Source organism: Grammomys surdaster, unplaced genomic scaffold (assembly GCF_004785775.1).
Source record: "Grammomys surdaster isolate TR1022 unplaced genomic scaffold, NIH_TR_1.0 125849, whole genome shotgun sequence".
NCBI classification, from domain to species: Eukaryota; Metazoa; Chordata; class Mammalia; order Rodentia; family Muridae; genus Grammomys; species Grammomys surdaster.
This window is the reverse complement of record NW_021620675.1, coordinates 2,640,415-2,660,725: the sequence shown is the minus strand read 5'-3', so window position 1 is coordinate 2,660,725 and position 20,311 is coordinate 2,640,415. Positions and strand designations below refer to the sequence as shown.

Here is a 20,311-nt window from a genome sequence, read left to right as displayed (position 1 = left end):
GGGGGCTGGAGAGATGGCTCAGTGGTTAAGAGCACTGACTGCTCTTCCAGAGGTCCTGAGTTCAATTCCCAGCAACCACATGGTGGCTCACAACCATCTGTAGTGGGATCAAATGCAGTCTTCTGGTGTGTGTCTGAAGACAGCTACAGTGTACTCATATAAATAAAATAAATAACTTTAAAAAAAAAAAAATTCAAGGCTTGCCTGAGCTCCATAGCAAGTGTAAGGCCAACCTGTGCTATATAAACCCTGTCTCAAAAAACAAAACCCCAAAGATGTTTGCCAACAGAATTAGGAGTTTGGGGGCAGCCTAAGCTACATAGCAAGACTCGTCTCAAAGCAAAAACAAACAAACAAACATACACAAAAACACACCACAAAAACCTAGCATGCCAGAATTTCCTAAAATTCTCCATTTCGGTCATTTGAAAGCTGTAACTGTCATTTGAGAGCTGCTGGCTAAGACTGGAGCTGTCAGTCACATTGTAGTCAGAGCCTGGCTAGTTGATCTCTGTGTTAAAGGTCATTTTTCTTTTTAATACAGGGATTTCCTGTAAGGAATGTTCGCCCTGTACAAAATGCAATGAATCAGGTTGGGATTGTGCTGAACGTACAGCAAGGCCAAACAGTTAGACCCATTACACTGGTCCCAGGTAAGGAAATATTTATAACCTGACATCCAGACACTTATTTTTATTGGCCAGGTGGTAATTTTATTTTTATATTTAACTTTTCACTACCCTTCATGAGGTAAAATAAAGTCTTTTTTTGTTTGTTTGTTTGTTTTTTTTTTTCAAGACAGGGTTTCTCTGTATAGATAAAATAAGCCTTATTTAGTTGTTATCAGTATCTGCTGATGATGTCAGCTATTGTTTGTTATCCTGAAAGAATAGTGTTAATGCAAACTCACAAATCTCATACTCCATCTACATGTTCTCACTTATGTGGTAGGATTATAAATTGAATTTCACTTTAATTTTAAAGCATAAGTTTTGGGTATGCTACCTGGTATGGTGGCACACTCCCAAGAATCCAACATTCAAGAGGTTGAAGCAGGAGGATTATTGTGAATTGAAGGCCAAGTCTTGTCTCAAGAAATAAACTAAGACAGAGAGAGGTTGGGGGACTTTAGATATAAATGAAGTAAATGGCATATGCTTGGGGATAATACTACCAATGGCCATATAATGGAATATTAAAGAATCTTGGGGCTGGGGTATAGCCAGGAGTAGAGTCGTTCATAGCATTGCTTGAGGCCTTGGGGTCAGCTTCCAGTACCAGAATCCAGAAGATTCTTGTAATTTCCCCCCAGTCACATTTCTTACATATAAGGTTTTCTACAGTTTGGCTCAAAAAGAGAATAACTTTATTTAATTGTGTAAATGGTCCTCAGGACCAGTAGGTGTCTCGGGGCTAAAGGGATTTGCCTCCAAGCCTGACAGCCTGTGTTCACTCCCTAAAAGCCACATGATGGAAAGAAAGAACCAGTTCCCACGTGGTGTACTCTGACCTCCACTTGCACACTGTGGTATGCATGTCACCCCACCCCCACCCCCACATATATATATACATACTCAAATACAAGTACAATTGGGGCCTCTATAGTTGCCTTTCTACAGCATATTTTTGTTTGTTTTTTGTTTCTTTTGTTGTTTCAGGGCTTTTTAGGGCATAAATCTGATCAGATTTCTCTATAACATTCTGGTGTTCCCTAAATATTTCTCACTGGAATTGTCTACAGTTGCTCTAGAAAAAGGTTAACCTTTGGGATTTTCTAGTAGAGTAGATTGCCTGTCCTATTTGAGGGTATAGAAGAAAATGGAAAATTCTTTTAGAATTCTGAAAAAAGACTTTAAGGACCAAGTCTGCTCTTTGGCCTGTATACCCATTCTTTTCCCACTTCTAATATGGAGGCCAAGCTACTGTAAAAAAGATTGTGTAGAAGGCGTCTGAAAGGAATTGGTGGGAATTTCTTCTAATTACTACTTTACAAAACTTTGGATAATACCTTTTGTGTAGTGGACAGCTACAACTTTCTTAGATTTTAAGATCGATACTATTCTTAGTAACCTCTGGTGGTCACTCAGTCAGTTTAGGGAATAACTTTTTCCTGTTCTTGTATTTCTAGGAAAGGCAAGAAAATATTTTATAGGTGAGCTCACTGATGAAGGTTTGGGACTTTTTTTGTCTCTCTTTTAAAAGCCCCAGGTACACAGTTTGTTAAGCCGACAGTTGGCGTCCCACAAGTGTTCTCTCAGATGACCCCCGTGAGGCCAGGCTCCACAATGCCTGTGAGGCCCACCACCAACACCTTTACCACCGTCATCCCAGCTACTCTCACCATCCGAAGCACTGTCCCACAGTCACAGTCCCAGCAGACCAAGTCCACCCCCAGTACCTCCACTACTCCCACTGCCACACAGCCAACCTCACTGGGGCAGCTAGCTGGTCAGCCTCCAGGCCAGTCCAACCAGACCTCGAATCCCAAACTAGGTGAGCCGTGGATGAGGAGACGGCAGAACAGCATGGGGTAGTGGGTGGGAAACAGATGATTTTCACTTGGTCAATGTAGCTCCCTCTTTCCCCTCTCCACCTGCAGTGAGCATTGCCAGCTTTGTCACTGTGAAGCGACCTGGGGTTACAGGTGAAAATAGCAACGAAGTGGCCAAATTGGTGAATACTCTTAACACTATCCCTTCCCTGGGCCAGAGTCCTGGGCCAGTGGTGATGTCCAACAACAGTTCTGCTCAAAGAACCAGTGGACCCGAATCTTCAATGAAAGGTAATGTGAGAGTCTGAAACACCAGTCAGTCATGCAGAAAACACTGATAAAGCAGTTATCGCATTGAAACGGTTGTGAAATGGAGACATAAGACAGGATGCAGGTGCCTTGATGTGTTCTTACAGAAATGGGAATGTAGTGGAAGACTGAAAATGTAGCAGCTTTGGGAATCAGTCAGTGACGCGGGTAGGGCGGGTAGGTTGATGAAAGATGTCTATAGAGCAGTGGATTCTTCTTTCTTAAAGATGTATTTTATGTATGTGGGTGTGTTGTCTCCATGTCCATCTGCACATCAGAAGAGGACATTGGATCTTATAAGGCTACAGTTATAGACAGTTGGGAGTTGCCACATGGCTGCTGGGAATTGAACTGAGGACCCCTGGAAGAGCAGCCATTGCTCTTATCCACACTGAGCCATCTGTCTGGCCTCTGGGGGGCGGGGGGGAGTTTTTAAAGTTGAGATGTGCTAGAGAGGTTTTCAGGAAGATAGAGAATATGAATATGAGGATTTTAATGGCCCAGAACAGGGACTGGTAACTTACTGTGAATATTCTAGGCTTTGTGTGACACATGTACTCTGTTCCAAGTACTTATATGTGCTGGTGCCATTGTATGCAAGCAGCTGCCAATAGTAGGCAAGTTGGTGAAAGCTGGACTCTGTTCCACTACAGTTGTTTATGGACTCTGAGTTTAGAATTTTATATACTTTTCATGTTCCTCAAATATTTCTTTTGGTTTCATTTCAACTATTTTAAAAAAATGAATCTTTTTAAACACATTGACAAAACTAGATAGTCACAAAAAATTGAAATTCTTATTTTCTATACAATGTAAAAATTAATTCAAAGCCAGATAGATGTAGTGATGATTGCCTTTAATCCCAGTGCTAAAGATGCAGAGACAAGAGTATCTCTGTGAGTTTAAAGCCAACCTCGTCTACATAGTGAGTTGTAGGCCTACCAGGGCAACATAGAGAAGACTTGTCTCAACAACAACAAAATAAAATCCTCTAGGTAAATCAAAACCCAAGCAAACACAGAAGCTGTAAAACTCAGAAGAGAGCTTGACATGAAGTTGGAATGTGGTAGTGCATGTCTGTAATCTCAACACTCAGTAGCCTGAGAAAAAGAAAGGACTTGTGAGCGTGAGGGTAGCTTGAGTTACACAGTGAGAATCTATCTCAAGAATCCAAAACAAACAAAACAAAACAAAACAAAAACCCAACCAACTCAACTTTATTGAAAGTGCTTGCTGTCTAAGCATGAATACCTGACCTAGATCCCCAGTGCCAAGTAAAAGCCAGCATGATGGCACATGCTTGTGACTTCAGCACCAAGGGAGTCGTGGAGCTCACTGGCCTCTTAGTCTAAGTAAGACAGTGCAGTAACTATCAGGTTTAGTTAAAGATCCTGTCTCAGAAATAATTTGGAGCATGATAGAGGAAGGGGCCTGAAGTTATTAACCTCTGCCCTCCACAGGTAAAGCATATCTACACATGCATAATGCACACATACATATACCACATACAAACAGCAAAAGACAAAAAGTTGACACAGTTACACGTGCCTGTAAATAGACCTGGCTACTTGTAAGACCAAAAAAAGGATTGCTATGTACCCCATATGATCAAGGGGCTAGGCAATGCTGAGACTGTCTTAAAAATAAATAACCAATATGATGGCTTATACTTGTAATCTAGCATTCAAGAGGCCAGTGCATGAAGATTACTGTATACATGTGAAGTCCTGCCATAAAACCAAAATTCCTAGGAAAAAAAGCATAGGAAGAAAGCTTTACAATATTAGACTTGACAATTTCTTGGATGCCAGAAGCACAGGCAAGAATAACAATTGCTAAATTTGAAATTTTAAGCTTACATGTATCAGAGAACACTAACCTGTAGAATGGGGAGGGGTGGTGGGTATAATGTGCTAAGAAACTATTACTTATATAAATAATTCCTGCACTGTGCAACAATAACAACCCACCACCATTACCACCAACTGAAGATGAAGCAGAGCAGGTGTGCTGGCTCAGCAGGTAAAGGTGCCTGCCTCCAAACTGACCACCTGAGTTCTATTCCGGGAACCTACATGGTGGAGTGAGCCATTGGGCTCTAAACACCTGCTGTGGCATGTGTGTAAACACAAAATGTTGTGTTTTTATTGTTGTGCCTGTTATAGTGGCCCGTGCTTTTAATTCCATTGATTGTGAGGCAGAGGCATGCAAATCTCTGAATTTGAGGCTAGCCTGGTCTACATGCACGGTAAGTTCCAGAACAGCCAGGACTACATAACCCTTATCTAAAAAAGCAAAAAACAAAACAACAATAATAATTTTTTTAAAAAATGAGGCAAAGAGGGCTTATGGAAAGATAGCAATGATAGAATCCCTCCCCAGTGTGTGTGATTCCTGGGCTCCATCACCAGCAGGTGGCAGTGGGGAGAGACATATCTCTGAAGATAGTCATGAAATATCTGATAAGCATCAGATGGTCAGCAGCATCAGTCACCTTGGGGAAACACACAAACCATGGTGAAATACCATCAGTATCATTAGAATAGTTACTCAGAAAACAAGCAAACAACCCAATTAAAGTAGCCAAATCAGCTTAGAAAGACAAATATTGTGTGTTTTCTCATGCATCCTAATTTCTATTTTTTATAAGTGTGTATTTATGTATGAATAAGTGTAGACAGAGGCCAGGAAACCATCAAGGTGCAAAGGGTGGGAGAAGAGAGCGAGTGGAGATGAGGGAGACTAATAGACCAGTGTGATGGAAAGTGGTGGGGAGTCCTGGGATTGAAAGCAGGGGCAGGGGCAGGTGAAGGGAAGGGGCAGATGTGGATATCTGCCCAACCAAGGAGAATCAACCAGGACTGCGTGTGCCTGAAAATGCCGTAAGGAACTTTTTTTGTATGCTAACTGAAAAAGAAGATGGTGTGCAGCTAGGAAAATGATCTCTTCAGAGAGGATCTCAGATTATCAGAAAGTAGTGCCTTGATCTAGCCAATGATTACAGTCTTTCTTCTTGAAATACGTGGATTGAAGTTGAATGACTCAGAATATAATAAAAGGAAGTGTCAGGATATAGTAAGAGGAAGTTATAATTGTTTTTGTTGTTGTTTTGCTGTTTTTTAGTCTTTCTTACTTGTTGTGTATGGGTATTTTGCCTTCATATGCACACCTGGTGTCCATACAAGCCAGAAGAGCATGTTCGATCTCCTGAAACTAGAGTTAAAGATGTTTGTGTAGCACCATGTCTTCTTAATAACTGAACCATCTTTCCAGCCTCTGTAGTTGTTGTAAAAAGTAACAAAATGGGCCAGTAGATAAGATAGCTTAACATGCAAAGCTGCTACCACCAAGCCTGACAGCCTGGGTTTGAACTCTGGGACCCACACTGAAGAACAGAACTGACTCCCATACATTGTCTGACCACACACACAAGATAGATTTAAGTGACATTCAGGTGAGGATATAGAAAAAGTAGAATTCTGTGTACTATTGACAGGGACATAACACTTCAGATACTGTGAGAAATAGTATGATGCTTCTCCAAAACATTTTAAATTTTTCATAGGCTTTAGAAGTTTTGCTTTTGAGCACAGATTGAAAAGAGTTGACAGCAGGGACTAGAACAGAAACCGGTAACGTATGCTCACAGCAGTGTCAGTCACAGTGGACGAAAGGTGAGGACAGCCTCAGTCACCATCCAGTCATGAATGCATAAACAAAATGTGTTCTCTTCACGAAATAGTTTGTTGCTTAGGCTTAAAAAGGAAGTGATATTTTTTCCTTTCCAGAAATTCTTTTTGTTTATTTTTGTGACTGTATTTTAATTATGTTTTTTCTTTCCCTTTCCTCCTTCCAAACCTTCCCACATATCACTCCCCATTGTTCTAAAGCCTCATGGCCTCTTGTTTCATCAGTTGTTATTATGTACACATATGTGTTTGTATACATATGCATATTCCTAAATATAATCTGTTGAGTCCATAGAATGTTACTTGTATGCATAGGAAGTATTTTTGATACAGTACAACATGGAGAACTTTATTAGGCTCTATGAGATGATATCAAAGTCCAGACCAACCAGAGTTGCATAAGGAGAGCCTGGTTAGAAAGGCCTGGGATAGTAGCACACAGTAAAAAAAAAAAAAAAAAAGTGTGATATGGGCTACAAGAGGCACTGTCTTAGATAAAGCTGTCCCTAAAATAGTTTCTGTTTTATAAGTTGAGACAAGTTCTGGAAATTATACATCATGAGTGTACTTACTCCCCTGAAGCAGAGACTTCAAGCTTTCTAGTGTTGCTTTCTGTGTATCATAGTGTCACAGTTAGATACATTAGTTTTGTTTTTGTTTTTGTTTTGTTTTGTTTTTTGTTTTTTGAGACAGGGTTTCTCTGTGTAGTCCTGGCTGTCCTGGAACTCACTCTGTAGACCAGGCTGGCCTCAAACTCAGAAATCCGCCTGCCTCTGCCTCCCAAGTGCTGGGATTAAAGGTGTGTGCCACCACTGCCTGGCTAGTTTTGTTTTAAAATGTGGTCTCCCTTTGTAAGCCAAATGGTCTGTAACTAGATATATAGACCAAGCTGGTCTGAAACTAGATCCTCTTTTTCCCTCCGAAGCACTGAATTTACAGGTATGTGTCACCATGCTCAGTTCCATTATCGTTTTAGGAAAGAAAAATGTCTGCCAAGCACATGGTACATGCCTGTCATCCCAGCACTTGAGGGTGGAGGCAGGTTAATCATGAGTTCAGTGTTAATTACACAAAGATGCTTTCTGAAAACAAACCAAAAAAACATAAATGGGAGAGGAAGCAAAAAACTTTACCTAATTGGGATTGATGATTTAAAAGAGGGAGTGTGGTTTAAAAGAGGGGCCGTGACATTTCTATCTCATGAGTCAAAATAGAACCTGGATGCGTGCGAGCTGAGATGGTCTCTGGCTTCAGTTTGCCAGCCCTGGCCTAGGATTAGAGCAGCAAAGGGACTGTGTCTCACACACAGTGTTCGCTCATGCTTGTTCTTTACTCTTGGCTCTCCTCTCAGGGACTGTGCAGTCTTGCCCTGTGTGCTCTACTGATTTTATCAACTCTTCTCCCTTCTTCCAGTGACCTCTTCCATCCCAGTGTTTGACCTCCAGGACGGTGGACGGAAAATATGTCCACGGTGTAACGCTCAGTTCCGTGTTACTGAAGCTTTGAGAGGTCACATGTGTGTAAGTGACACCACCCGTGATAGATCCAGCTCGGGAGCCTCTTCTACCTCTTCGCTTACTGGGATCATGAAAAGCAGATGCTTAAACTGGCTTGGAAACTTTTGTAAAAGCTGTTCTTTCTTTTGTTCTGTTGTAGAGCAGGGCTATGTAAACCGGGCCTGTGATACAATACATATAAAGACTGCCCATAGGTGATTGAACACTTACTGTCTTACACAGTAGATCTGATCTCACAGGACAGCAAGTTTGTCAGATAAGACCTCAAGCAGTGTTTGTCCCCTCGGCTCCGTTTTTAACTCTGTCATTGGGAGTATGAAAACCTGTTACCTTGTTCCTGCTTTATTTGTAGTCTTGCAATTTTCTGGAATCAGTCCAAATGGAGCAGTTGGAACTTTTCTCTAGAAAGCTAGGAGTCAAATGACGCTAGTACAAGGCTCGAGACAGGCAGGAGGGGAGCAGTGAAAGGTGTAGTGCTTGGGGCTGTGTGGACATAGGATGGAGAAGTGTAAACTGGGGCTACTGAAGAAAACGAGATGAAAGTTAGAAGAAGACTACCTTAAACCCGGCTCAGCCGTGCTGACGAATGCCTGCAGTCCCAGCTACCAGCAGGCTGAGACAGGATTTTGTAAACCCAGCGGGCTATCCTGAACAGCTTAAATAAGATCCCACTGTCCAAAAACATCCTTTATTACCTACATTAACAAACCATTCCAAGGGACTGTTGGTGACATGATGGATTTAGCTCCTCCTAGTTCTGCTAAATGCAATGATGATGTTGTTTCTTTTACAGTACTGCTGCCCTGAAATGGTTGAGTACCAAAAGAAAGGCAAGTCCCTCGATGCAGAGCCCAGTGCTCCATCGGCAGCAAAGCCCTCATCCCCTGAGAAGACAGCCCCTGTTACTTCCACACCCTCCTCTACACCAATCCCTGCTCTCTCACCACCTACCAAAGTACCAGAGCCAAATGAGAGTGCTGGAGACACCGTCCAGACCAAGCTTATCATGCTAGTCGATGACTTTTACTACGGACGGGATGGGGGCAAAGCAGCCCAGCTCACGAGCTTTCCTAAGGTTGCCACATCTTTCCGATGCCCTCATTGTACTAAAAGGCTAAAGAACAACATTCGGTAAGTCTGAAACAGCTTTAGAGGTTACCTGCACAGACGTTCACAAGTGTTCTTATTACATAGTTAAGTTTTTCTTTTAGGAAATACTAACTTTGATGCAGTCTTTTTTTTTTTTTTTTTTTTTTTTTTAAATGGGCTTTCTCTGTATAGCACTGGCTGTACTGGAACTTATTATGTAGACCAGGCTGGTCTTGAACTCAAGAGATCTGTCTTCTTCTCCTGAATGCTGGGACTAAAGGCATTTGTCACCACCACCCAATTTGAGACAGTCTTATTAGAATTTATAGTGGGCAATAATATTGAATTATTTCATTATAAGAGATAATGGTAATAGAGATACATTTAACTTTGAGTAAGGAACACTAGTCTTCTTGAACAGAATGTTCTTTTAGTGTTAAGAACTTGTTATCTGGGGGCTAGACAGATGGCTCAACAGTTAAGAGCAATGACTGTTCTTCTGGAGGACTCAGGTTCATTTCCGAGCACCTACATGGCAGCTCAGAACAGTCTGTAACTCCCAGATCTGAGACTCTGACATGATGGATGGATGGATGGATGGATGGATGGACGGACGGACGGATGGACGGATGGAGATGTAAACGTAGATATATATGTAAGCAAAACTCCAATGCATATAAAGTAAAAATAAATTGTTTTAAGAAGAAAGTACCTATGAACACAGAGCCAGAGAGAGGGCACAAAAGTTAAAGTGCATTCTGCTCTTACAGAGGAGCTGAGCTCAAGTCCCAGCGTCCGCATTAGGTGGCTCACAGTTGTCTTAACTCCAGCTATGGCCTCCTTCAGCACTTATGTGTATGAGCAGACACACGTACATGCACAGAATTTGTAAAGGACTATCTTTCTGGGCTCACAAAAAGACTCTCCCAAATGGAGGAAGTAGGAGGAGGGGAGCAAATCATGCTTGTTCATAACTGCATCATATCTCTCATAGACTGCTGACTTAGTTTTCTGTACTTTCTCTTTGTGCTGTGCTACAGATTCATGAACCACATGAAGCACCACGTAGAACTTGATCAGCAGAATGGCGAGGTGGATGGTCACACTATCTGCCAACACTGTTACCGCCAGTTCTCCACCCCCTTCCAGCTCCAGTGCCACTTGGAAAATGTTCATAGTCCCTATGAATCTACTAGTAAGTTTGAAAACTCAAACTCCAGCGGAGGGGTGGGATCTATGTTTTCTTCACTTACAAAATGACACTAGCAGAGAGCTCCTTATACACAGATAATAGAGGAATACTTTTCTCTGTTTTCTAACAAGCATGATTTTAAAGTACTTTGCTATTAAATTAATGTGTCCATGAAATAATAAGTGGTGAGCTAGAATGTTAGTTACAGATCTTATGAAACAGGAACAAATCAACACTTAGAATAATGGACGTTGTCTGCTTAAAACATACACTTCTTGCTTGCTTGCTTGCTTGCTTGCTTGCTTGCTTGCTTGCTTGTTTTAGACACAGGGTTTCTCTGTGTAGCCCTAGCTATTCTGGATTCACTCTGTAGATCAGGCTGGCCTCAAACTCACAGAGATCTACCTGCCTCTTGTCTCCTGAGTGCTGGGTGACACATATGTTTCTATTGAGTTGACATATTTTGAGATGTGAGCCCAGTATTCAGATTTCATTATTGTTTGGTTGGTTGGTTTTGGTCTTTCAAGACAGTTTTTCCATGAAGCCCTGGCTGTTTTGGAACTCACTCTGTAGATCAGGCTGGGCTCAAACTCAGAGATTTGCCTGCCTGTGCATCCCAGTCCATTCTCCACCCCCATCCCCCATGCTGGAATTAAAGGCATGCACTATCTCTGCCCTCCTTCAGGATTGTATTTGCATCGGATTTCCCTAGAGCTGGATGCTGGGAACTGAACTCCAGTTCTTTGCAAAAGCAGTAAACACTTTTAACCACTGAGCCATCTCTCCCTCCCTATTCAGAGTATTTCTAATGTACTTAAAAGGATTGCTAGTTTTGTTGAAAATGCAAATTATCTTAAGTATAGGAGTTTACATAACTATAGTGTGTAGAATAAGACAATATCATATGTTAGATTTACAGGCTCATTCCTGTAATCCCAGCACTTTGAAGGCAGAAGTAGTAAGGCCACTTAGTTCAAGGCAAGCGTGGACTACATAATAAGATCCTATCTCAAAATAAGATAATATAGCAAACATGCTTTACATGGTAGTCGTTATGGGTAAGATAATTAGAATACAAGAAAAGATTTTGTGGATAGGTTTCACAAAAAGTGATGATAAACTTTTACAGTTTTAAATATAGGAAGAAGTTAGAGATTCAGAGTGTGGGCCATTTTCTAATAAATACTTAAAACTTTTAAGTCTGTAACGTCCATATTTGCAGAAACTTGAAAGACCAGTAAACAAATGAAAACACAAATAAATATGATTCTTTTGCTAGCCATACTTTATAATTCAAAATATGAATCAATTAAAAATTTTACCAAAAATTTAGAATTGTATCCTTTTAATCAAGCTTGACAAATTGGCCAATTTCTGAGTATATGGTCTTGAATCTATTCATACAGAAAGAGAAGTGACATTTGTAACAGAGTAAGAACATCTGTTCATCTGAGCATGGTGAGACCATTAATACCAGCACTTGGGAGGCAGGGTCAGAATGATATCTGAGTTCCAGGTTTATCTGTTGTACATATGAGTTTCAGGCCATACAGGGCTGTGTAGTAATACTCCGACACAAAAACAGAAAAGCAAACATCTCTTAGTGTTTGTCAGCCTTTTCAGAACAAATTCTTCCTTGTACTTCATGGACAGTCGATAGATATTTATGAATTATTTATAAATGAAAATCTTTGTTCCTAGGTATAGGCTTAAAGTCAGGTAGTATTTTGAAAGCACTCACTCAGCAATGAGGGATCCATGCTGTAAACGTATTGGAAGCTGATGAGCAATAGTGAGTCGTAGGGGGTTTTTACCAAGTTCTTGTCTATCATAACAGAGATGGCAGTTCTAGGTCATTGCATGGTAGCAACAGTGGGTGTGACCTAGAGAAGTAAGAGATAGGAAATGGACAGAGGGAGAATGTGATCTCAAGTTAGGAGCAAAGAGGGAACGTCTGGTTTAAAATGCAAATAGTTCACAGTCTAGATTAGAGCTTTGTTTCAGAAGGCTGAGTTAAGAGACAGGGATGTTAGTTGTCATCAGCAGCACAGATGTTAGAGCAGCACCAGTGTACAGATGTGATGTGTTGGTGGATCCTAAGAGATGGTCTTACATCCAAGTGCATGTCTCAATTATTTTTCTTCTTCCAGCCAAGTGTAAGATCTGTGAGTGGGCCTTTGAAAGTGAGCCCTTGTTTCTCCAGCATATGAAGGACACACACAAGCCTGGAGAGATGCCTTATGTTTGTCAGGTAATGTCTTTTTCTCCAGAGCATTTTAGCCATTTTGTTTTCAAACTGATTGTAAAGAATCTAGTAGTGGATATTTCTATGGACCCACTGTACACCTTCCGCTTAGGTACTCTGAAGAGTACCTAATACACAGAGTAATAACACAGTTCTCAGAGTTAGGACTTTCTAGAAGCTAAAGCCCAGACAGGGGACTCTGTGCATTCTAAGTCTGTCTCCTGAGCTTCCCTCTCAAGTAGAGGATGCTTTTATTTCCTGGAGAATATGGGTTATTCTCAGATTCTGCTGCCCTTCACTGTTTCCATCACAGCTAAACTTACCATCTGTATAGATCTCCATTGCAAGACCAGAACAATAACACCTGTGCATTTAAGAATACTCCTGAGTGTCTTTGTTGTTATTTCTTTTTATGGCTCCAATTATTCACTTATTTTCCTTCTTGTATAACTCAGGTATGTCAGTATCGCTCCTCCCTCTACTCTGAGGTAGATGTCCATTTTCGGATGATCCATGAAGATACTCGGCATTTGCTCTGTCCATATTGCCTAAAAGTCTTCAAAAATGGCAATGCCTTCCAGCAACACTACATGAGGCACCAGGTATCAGACATAAGCAATCCTGTATTCTCAGTTGAGGTTTTGGATCCTAGGTACAGGGTTGAGATAGATAAATACTGTTGATAGAGAAGATAATATTATGTTAGCAAACATCATTCAGTTCCTGTTTCTTGCTACACACTAGGTTAGATGTCAGAGGTGTAGTGTTAAAGGAGAATATATAAAAAAAATTTTTTTGAGGGTTTTGATAATAGGGGAAGATACAGAGAAGCATCTACCCATTCTGGGAACCAAAGGGACGTCCAGAAAGAAGTGCTGTTTGAGGTCTGAAGGATGAGTAATGGTGGGGGATAACACAGGACAGAGAAGTAGTGAACCTGAGACAGAAGCTAAGCCTCTGGCATATAGTGTAGTGAGAGGTATTCAGAGCAGATTGTAGGGTACAAGGTACATGGTGGTAGCTAGGTGCAAACAGATTATGGGTAGTCTCCTAGGCTAGGAAGAGGATTCAAGTTCTGGGGTGACAGGTTCAAGATTTTACACTGCCTGCACTAAGTAAACTAAGTCAAAGTTAGAGCAGAGGGAAAAGATTAGCCAAAGGCTTTAATCAGGTAGGAGATGGTAGTGATTATTGGCTTCTGAAGTAAAGAAAAGGACTGGAGTCAAGAGACAGTGCTAAGACAGTACACATTTCCGATGTAGAGATGGCTTAGGTGAGATAGCAAGGGAGGAAGAGTGGCCCCTGAAACAAGCACTGCCTTTGCCAGGCTGTAGACTCAGAAGCAGCAGTATATAGAGGTGTATTAAGCTCCCTTCCTCCAGATTGCACCTCCTGGGAAAGGGGAGAAAGCAAGGATTCAAAGGGGAGCACCATCTTTCAAGGGGTATGGCTGGAAAGTCTTGGTGACAGGGTGCTTGCCTAATAGAAGGGAGGCCTCCGCTTCTCACTTGTATCCCTAGCACCACTAGAAAAGAAAGAAACTAAAGAAAGCCTTATTCTGTGTTTTTTCATCTACATAGTCGGTGAAAAGATGCTGGAGAATCTGTTAGAACCTGTTTGTGGAAATGAACCAACAGCCAAGAATTAAAGGCAAACCTAGAATGTGAAGGGAACAGAATGAGAGAGTCTGAGTTGTTTTATTGTTTACTTGACAACATGTATATTTTTGTGTGACTTAAAAAAGAATCCTCAGGAATAGGTAGTACTGTCTGCAGTGTAAAGGTGACTTAGGCAAGCAAGCGTGTGTCACTGCCCATGTACTCCAAGTCAAGGAGGAGTGACTGAGAACCTTTGTGTCCTGGCCTTCACTTTGTTAGGGTGTAAGATACCAGTTCTCAGTGACGGGCTTTCTCGTCTTGAATGGTTTTTTTCCTAAATTCTCAACTGAAAGAAGGAGAAATGATGTTGATTTTGATTCAGTAGAAACCTTTAAGCGATTCTTGTCTGTTTTGTTTGCTTTTCTCCACTTCAGAAGAGAAACGTTTATCACTGCAACAAATGCCGGCTGCAGTTTCTCTTTGCCAAGGACAAAATTGAACACAAGCTTCAGCACCACAAAACCTTCCGTAAGCCTAAGCAACTGGAAGGCTTGAAACCAGGCACCAAGGTAAGAGTTTGCCATGAGTTGCTGTCACAGACTCAGGGAGGGTAAGAGTAGAGATGGGCAGAGCACTGAGGTTTCCTCTGACTGCCACCTAATTGTTCTTCCCTTGATTCTCAGGTGACAATCCGGGCTTCCCGAGGGCAGCCACGAACTGTTCCTGTATCTTCAAGTGATACACCTTCTGGCGCCTTGCAGGAGGCAGCACCTCTGACCTCCACTGACCCGCTGCCTGTCTTCCTGTATCCCCCTGTCCAACGCAGTATCCAGAAGAGAGCTGTTAGGAAAATGTCAGTGCCTCCTTCTAAGTGCTAGGCGGGTGGGGACTGTCTGGACAGGGTATTTCCTGACAGCCAAAGAAATGAGATACCATCTTTTTCAGTGATGATTCCTGAGGGAGTAATGACATTTGTGTTTTTTGACAGGAGTGTTATGGGCCGGCAGACATGTCTGGAGTGCAGCTTTGAGATTCCGGATTTCCCTAATCATTTCCCTACCTATGTGCATTGTTCTCTCTGTCGCTACAGCACCTGCTGCTCTCGAGCTTATGCCAATCACATGATCAAGTAAGTCATGAACAAACCAGGATTTCTAGTTTGGAGTTCAAAACTCATTTAATTTCCTCCCATTTCTATTTTTTGTTTTTTGGTTTTTTTTCTGCAACTTTAAAGTTGTTTGTCCATCTCTTCTCGGAAGGTAAAAGAGCAAACCATATTCAGTTGGCTCTGTTAGTCTGCTCCAAATAATCCCCTCGAGTCTCGCTACTGCAAGTGTAGCCCGAGCATTGGATGAGAGCTTGTTAGAAATTCTGATCCTGTTTTTTTTTTTTCTGATTTTTTTTTTTTTTTTTCCGAGACAGGGTTTCTCTGTGTAGCCTTGGCTGTCCTGGAACTCACTCTGTAGACCAGGCTGGCCTCGAACTCAGAAATCCGCCTGCCTCTGCCTCCCAAGTGCTGGGATTAAAGGCATGCGCCACCACCGCCTGGCTATTCTGATCCTTTTTTATGCTTTATTCTCTCATATATTACATCCCAACAGCAGTTCCTCCTCCTCCTAATCTTTTTCCCCCAACCTCCCCTCTACCCCATATCCACACACGCTCCACTTCCCCTCAGAAAAGAGCAGGCCTCCCAGTGACATCATTCTTAGGCCCACCCTCGGCCTGTATTAAAATGTGAATTGTAATTGATCCTCCGGTTATTTTGTGTTTAAATTGATGTATGAGAAGCCTGCTGGTCAAGCTGGTTTGGATTGAGAAGGCATCTCTGGCTGGACACTGTCATTGGTTGTAACTCTCCGCTTCTTTGTCTTTCTCAGCAATCATGTTCCACGGAAGAGTCCCAAATATTTGGCTTTGTTTAAAAATTCTGTAAGGTAATAAAACACTTTTTGGTACTTGGTTATTAATAGCAAGTCTTTTATTATAAAAAGTGGTCATGTGACTCATCCTATATTAAGCCTCAGAGTTCAACTTTGTTTAGTGTTACTGCTGTTTGTATCTAATACACTCTTGGTCCTCTTCCCTCCTCTTCCTGCAGTGGAATCAAGCTGGCCTGCACTTCGTGTACCTTTGCTACCTCTGTGGGAGATGCCATGGCCAAGCATTTAGTGTTCAACCCCTCGCACAGATCTAGCAATATCTTACCACGGGGTAAGTGGGGGGAACTTGGATTGGGGGTAAGGTGTCATACTGTATGAGCCAGGAGGAGCATCTTTCTCTGACCTCACCCATTCACTGTTTACTGCATACTATATAGCAGACTATAAGCATTCCAACCTGGGAAGGCTGGCTACAGGAAGAGCCAATAAGTGGGTAGCATGTTGAAATCTCAAGATATGTCTATGGAATGCTTTTCAGTTTTCCCCAGTGAGCTAACCATTTTTTTCAATCTCATTTTCCCAGGGCTCAGTTGGATGTCTCACTCGAGGTAATGTTCATTTCATGTACACTTTGCACGATGTCTGCTCTTCCTAATACTGTGATTTAAATCCTGAAGTGTAACTGACGTTTCTGCTCTCGACTTCCCTCCCCCATTCCTTTAGGCCTGGCCAGACTCCTGAACGAGGGTTTGACCGGAGTGTGAAGAATACCTATCTTCCACCTCCTCTCCTCCCTAACAAAACTGCCACTGTGAAGCCTGTAGGAGCCACCCCAGCAGAGCCTCAGGAGCTGGCAGGTCCTATGCTCCAGGCACTTCCATCACCAGCCTCAACTGCAACCCCACCAGCAACCCCCACTCACCCACTGCCCTCTGCCCTGCCATCCTTGGCCACAGAGGGGACTGAGTGTCTGAATGTCAATGAACAGGAAGAGGGAAGCCCTGTCACCCAGGAACCTGAGCCAGCATCGGGTGGTGGAGGTGCCAGTGGGGTTGGCAAGAAAGAGCAGCTGTCTGTGAAGAAACTTCGGGTAGTACTGTTTGCCCTGTGCTGCAACACTGAACAGGCGGCTGAACACTTTCGAAACCCCCAGCGGCGAATCCGTCGTTGGCTTCGACGCTTTCAGGCCTCTCAGGGAGAGAACTTAGAGGGCAAATATCTCAGCTTTGAGGCAGAAGAAAAACTGGCTGAATGGGTGCTGATCCAGAGAGAGCAACAGCTCCCTGTAAATGAAGAGACCTTGTTTCAGAAGGCCACCAAAATTGGACGTTCTTTGGAAGGGGGATTTAAGATCTCCTATGAGTGGGCTGTGCGCTTTATGCTCCGGCACCACCTCACTCCCCATGCCCGGCGAGCTGTAGCCCACACATTGCCGAAGCATGTAGCAGAGAATGCCGGACTCTTCATTGAGTTTGTACAGCGGCAGATTCACAATCAGGACTTACCTTTGTCTATGATTGTGGCTATCGATGAGATCTCTTTGTTCCTGGACACAGAGGTGCTGAGCAGTGATGACCGAAAGGAGAACGCTCTGCAGACAGTGGGCACAGGGGAGCCTTGGTGTGACGTTGTGCTGGCTATCCTAGCAGATGGCACTGTCCTCCCCACCCTAGTTTTCTTCCGAGGACAAGCGAATCGGCTTGCTAATGTGCCAGACTCTATATTACTAGAGGCCAAAGACAGTGGCTACAGTGATGACGAAATCATGGAGCTTTGGTCAACCCGTGTATGGAAGAAGCACACAGCTTGTCAGCACAGCAAAAGCATGCTGGTGATGGACTGCCACCGCACTCACTTGTCAGAAGAGGTACTGGCCCTGCTCAGTGCCTCTAGCACTTTGCCTGCGGTCGTCCCCGCAGGCTGTAGCTCCAAAATCCAGCCACTAGATGTATGCATCAAACGAACTGTTAAGAACTTTCTGCACAAAAAGTGGAAGGAGCAGGCTCGGGAAATGGCAGATGCTGCTTGTGATTCTGATGTCTTGCTTCAGCTGGTGTTGGTCTGGCTGAGTGAGGTGCTGGGTGTCATTGGGGACTCCCCAGAGCTAGTTCAGCGGTCCTTCCTTGTGGCTAGTGTTCTGCCAGGTCCTGATGGCAACGTTAACTCACCCGCACGCAACGCTGACATGCAGGAGGAGCTCATTGCCTCCCTAGAGGAGCAGCTAAAGCTAAATGGAGACCAGTCTGAGGAGCACTCAGCTTCTGCCCCCCGGCCCAGGCCATCTCCTGAAGAGACAGTTGAGCCTGAAAGCCTTCACCAGCTTTTTGAGGGGGAAAGTGAGACGGAGTCTTTCTATGGCTTTGAGGAAGCTGACCTAGATCTGATGGAGATTTAGGTGCTGAGGCTATGGAGGCATGTGGAGTCAGGTAGGAGAGCCGAGAGAGGGTAGAGGGCTTAGACAAGACGGGTACCAGCGAGGTACTTGGTTATGGTTTCAGTTTTATGCCACCACTCCCAACATTGACTCTTCCTATGAATTTGTTGGGTTTTTAGGAACACCAGTAGTGATCAGTTCTGAGCCGAGGAGCTGGCCCATTGGTTACTCCTGCTAAAAACATGTTTTTGTGACCCTTTTTTTCTTCTTTAATTTAAATCACTGTGTTTGCTATTTTTCTGACAAAATCTAGGAAAACAATCCTTTGTGGACAGATACTAAGTTGTTTTGTTTCCCCTATTACCTCAATTGTATCATAGTATTTCTGGGTTTTGTTTGTTTTACTGTGTGGCCAATGTCTTTGGGCATGATACTATCTAATCATTGTTAACATGAGAACTTTGCTGCAGATGGAAAGAAAGAATATGTAGCTCACAAACTGGCTTATTACATATGTGGATAAGTTTTTTTCATTGTGGTCTTAACACTTTTATATAAAAATGAAAATGAAAAATGAATCCCACTGAACTCTTTCCTTCTCTACCCCCCTCCCTCTCCAGAGGTGTTGGTTTCTTCAGCAGCTCTAGATATAAAATTGTGGCTTTAAAAAGTGCATGAACCACCTTGAAACATCCAGAATGGATAGATTTTTCTGTTCTCACCACCCTCCACCAAAATATAACAGAAACAATATTTTTTTTGCACTTGTGACCCTTGACCCTTTTCCTGATTTTCACACCATCCTTTACTCTGGACAGAGGAGCACATGTGTCCCTAGCAAGCAAGAGGTAGTACTGAATGAGGTGGCGAGTGTTCAGGTGGAAGCCATTCCTAGTCTCTGTCTTCAACAAGCCCCCGGCGTGGTCCCTGCTCTGTTGAACTCTGTCCTGTTAAGCTCGTCCCAACAGCACACCTGCTCACCACAGGAACAACTGACATATGTTAGGTGTTGAACTAACAAGACAGACTGCTTTGAACTCCTGCTTACACGTGGCTTTCCTGTTTTCTCATATTCAGAGAAGAAATGGATGTGAAAAGCATAGAGGTGTGCACAGAGAAAGACATGAATCTTTATTTTTCACTGCCAACTTCAAGGAAAATTTTTCTACAGTTTGCATGAGGGATTTTTTTTTTTTTAAAGAAAATGTGTACTCATGGTGATAAACCAAAATGTACTGTACCATAGAGGAGAACAAAACACCAAGTCTACCTTTCCCGCAGCCACACCGATGGGTCTTGCCCATCCCGAGGCATTCAGTTTCCTCCTATGAGCCAAGGAGGCAGCCTGCACAAGCGTGTAAGTGGTTCATCTTTAAAGTGTACATAAATGGAGCATTTAATAAAACGAGAAGAAATGGATTTATAAATTTTTTTCTATGTGTCCCCATTGAATAGGCTTTCATAGACTGGGAGATGAAACTCAAGACATGCCGGCCTGGTGGTACAGGTGTGTGGCACTTGTGACCACCACTCCTTGCCCTGCAGTTTTTGTACTTGTCTTTTTAACTCCCAGCACACTATGACATAGTGAACAGGACTGATCCCAGAAGTCTGGCCAGCTCTAAAGCCATGGCGTTGGAGATCTGAACTGAGGATCCGCCTGGGCTTCTGTTTCCCAGCTTTTTGCGCAATGCCATTTTATTGATGACGGACTACACTTAAAAGCCAACCTTCTGCCTTTGAGAAAGCTGGAGAACTATAAATGGTCACTTCAATCTACAGCCTAGTCCTCTTTGGTCGTCTCTGCAGCAGCCACAGCCTTAGCAGAGCTGGGTTCCTGGCCTCTGCACATTGACTTTGGATGGGTAATTTTTTTTTTTTTTTTTTTTTTAAAGATCATGGTAACCGTGAATCGGCTGGGTTT

At 42.8% G+C, this 20,311-nt stretch overlaps 1 protein-coding gene across 2 annotated transcripts; it reads left to right on the top strand.

Moving 5' to 3' along the window:
- Positions 1–547: 547 nt before the first annotated feature.
- Pogz (pogo transposable element derived with ZNF domain) lies at positions 548–19,806 on the top strand. 2 transcript variants are annotated; one of them, XM_028789722.1, is made up of 15 exons: positions 548–653; positions 2,203–2,493; positions 2,600–2,782; positions 7,903–8,009; positions 8,800–9,137; positions 10,136–10,290; positions 12,438–12,538; positions 12,988–13,134; positions 14,565–14,699; positions 14,814–14,983; positions 15,119–15,259; positions 16,011–16,067; positions 16,232–16,344; positions 16,597–16,621; positions 16,737–19,806. In XM_028789722.1, the coding sequence occupies exons 1-15, from the start codon at positions 584–586 to the stop codon at positions 18,406–18,408; spliced, it is 3,705 nt and encodes a 1,234-aa protein (XP_028645555.1). In that variant the 5' UTR covers positions 548–583; the 3' UTR covers positions 18,409–19,806. The 2 variants fall into 2 exon arrangements, with proteins under 2 accessions (XP_028645555.1, XP_028645554.1); XM_028789721.1 differs by having other exon boundaries at positions 2,573–2,782.
- The last annotated feature ends 505 nt before the right edge of the window (positions 19,807–20,311 follow it).

What these genes read in the sequence shown, in the direction of transcription:
- Pogz (XM_028789721.1), top strand. Translation starts at nt 584, where the DNA reads ATGAATCAGGTTGGGATTGTGCTGAACGTACAGCAAGGCCAAACAGTT. An exon ending in ACCCATTACACTGGTCCCAG is followed by an intron (nt 654 to 2,202) that starts GTAAGGAAATAT and finishes CTCTTTTAAAAG; the next exon opens with CCCCAGGTACACAGTTTGTT. An exon ending in CTTTGAGAGGTCACATGTGT is followed by an intron (nt 8,010 to 8,799) that starts GTAAGTGACACC and finishes TTTCTTTTACAG; the next exon opens with TACTGCTGCCCTGAAATGGT.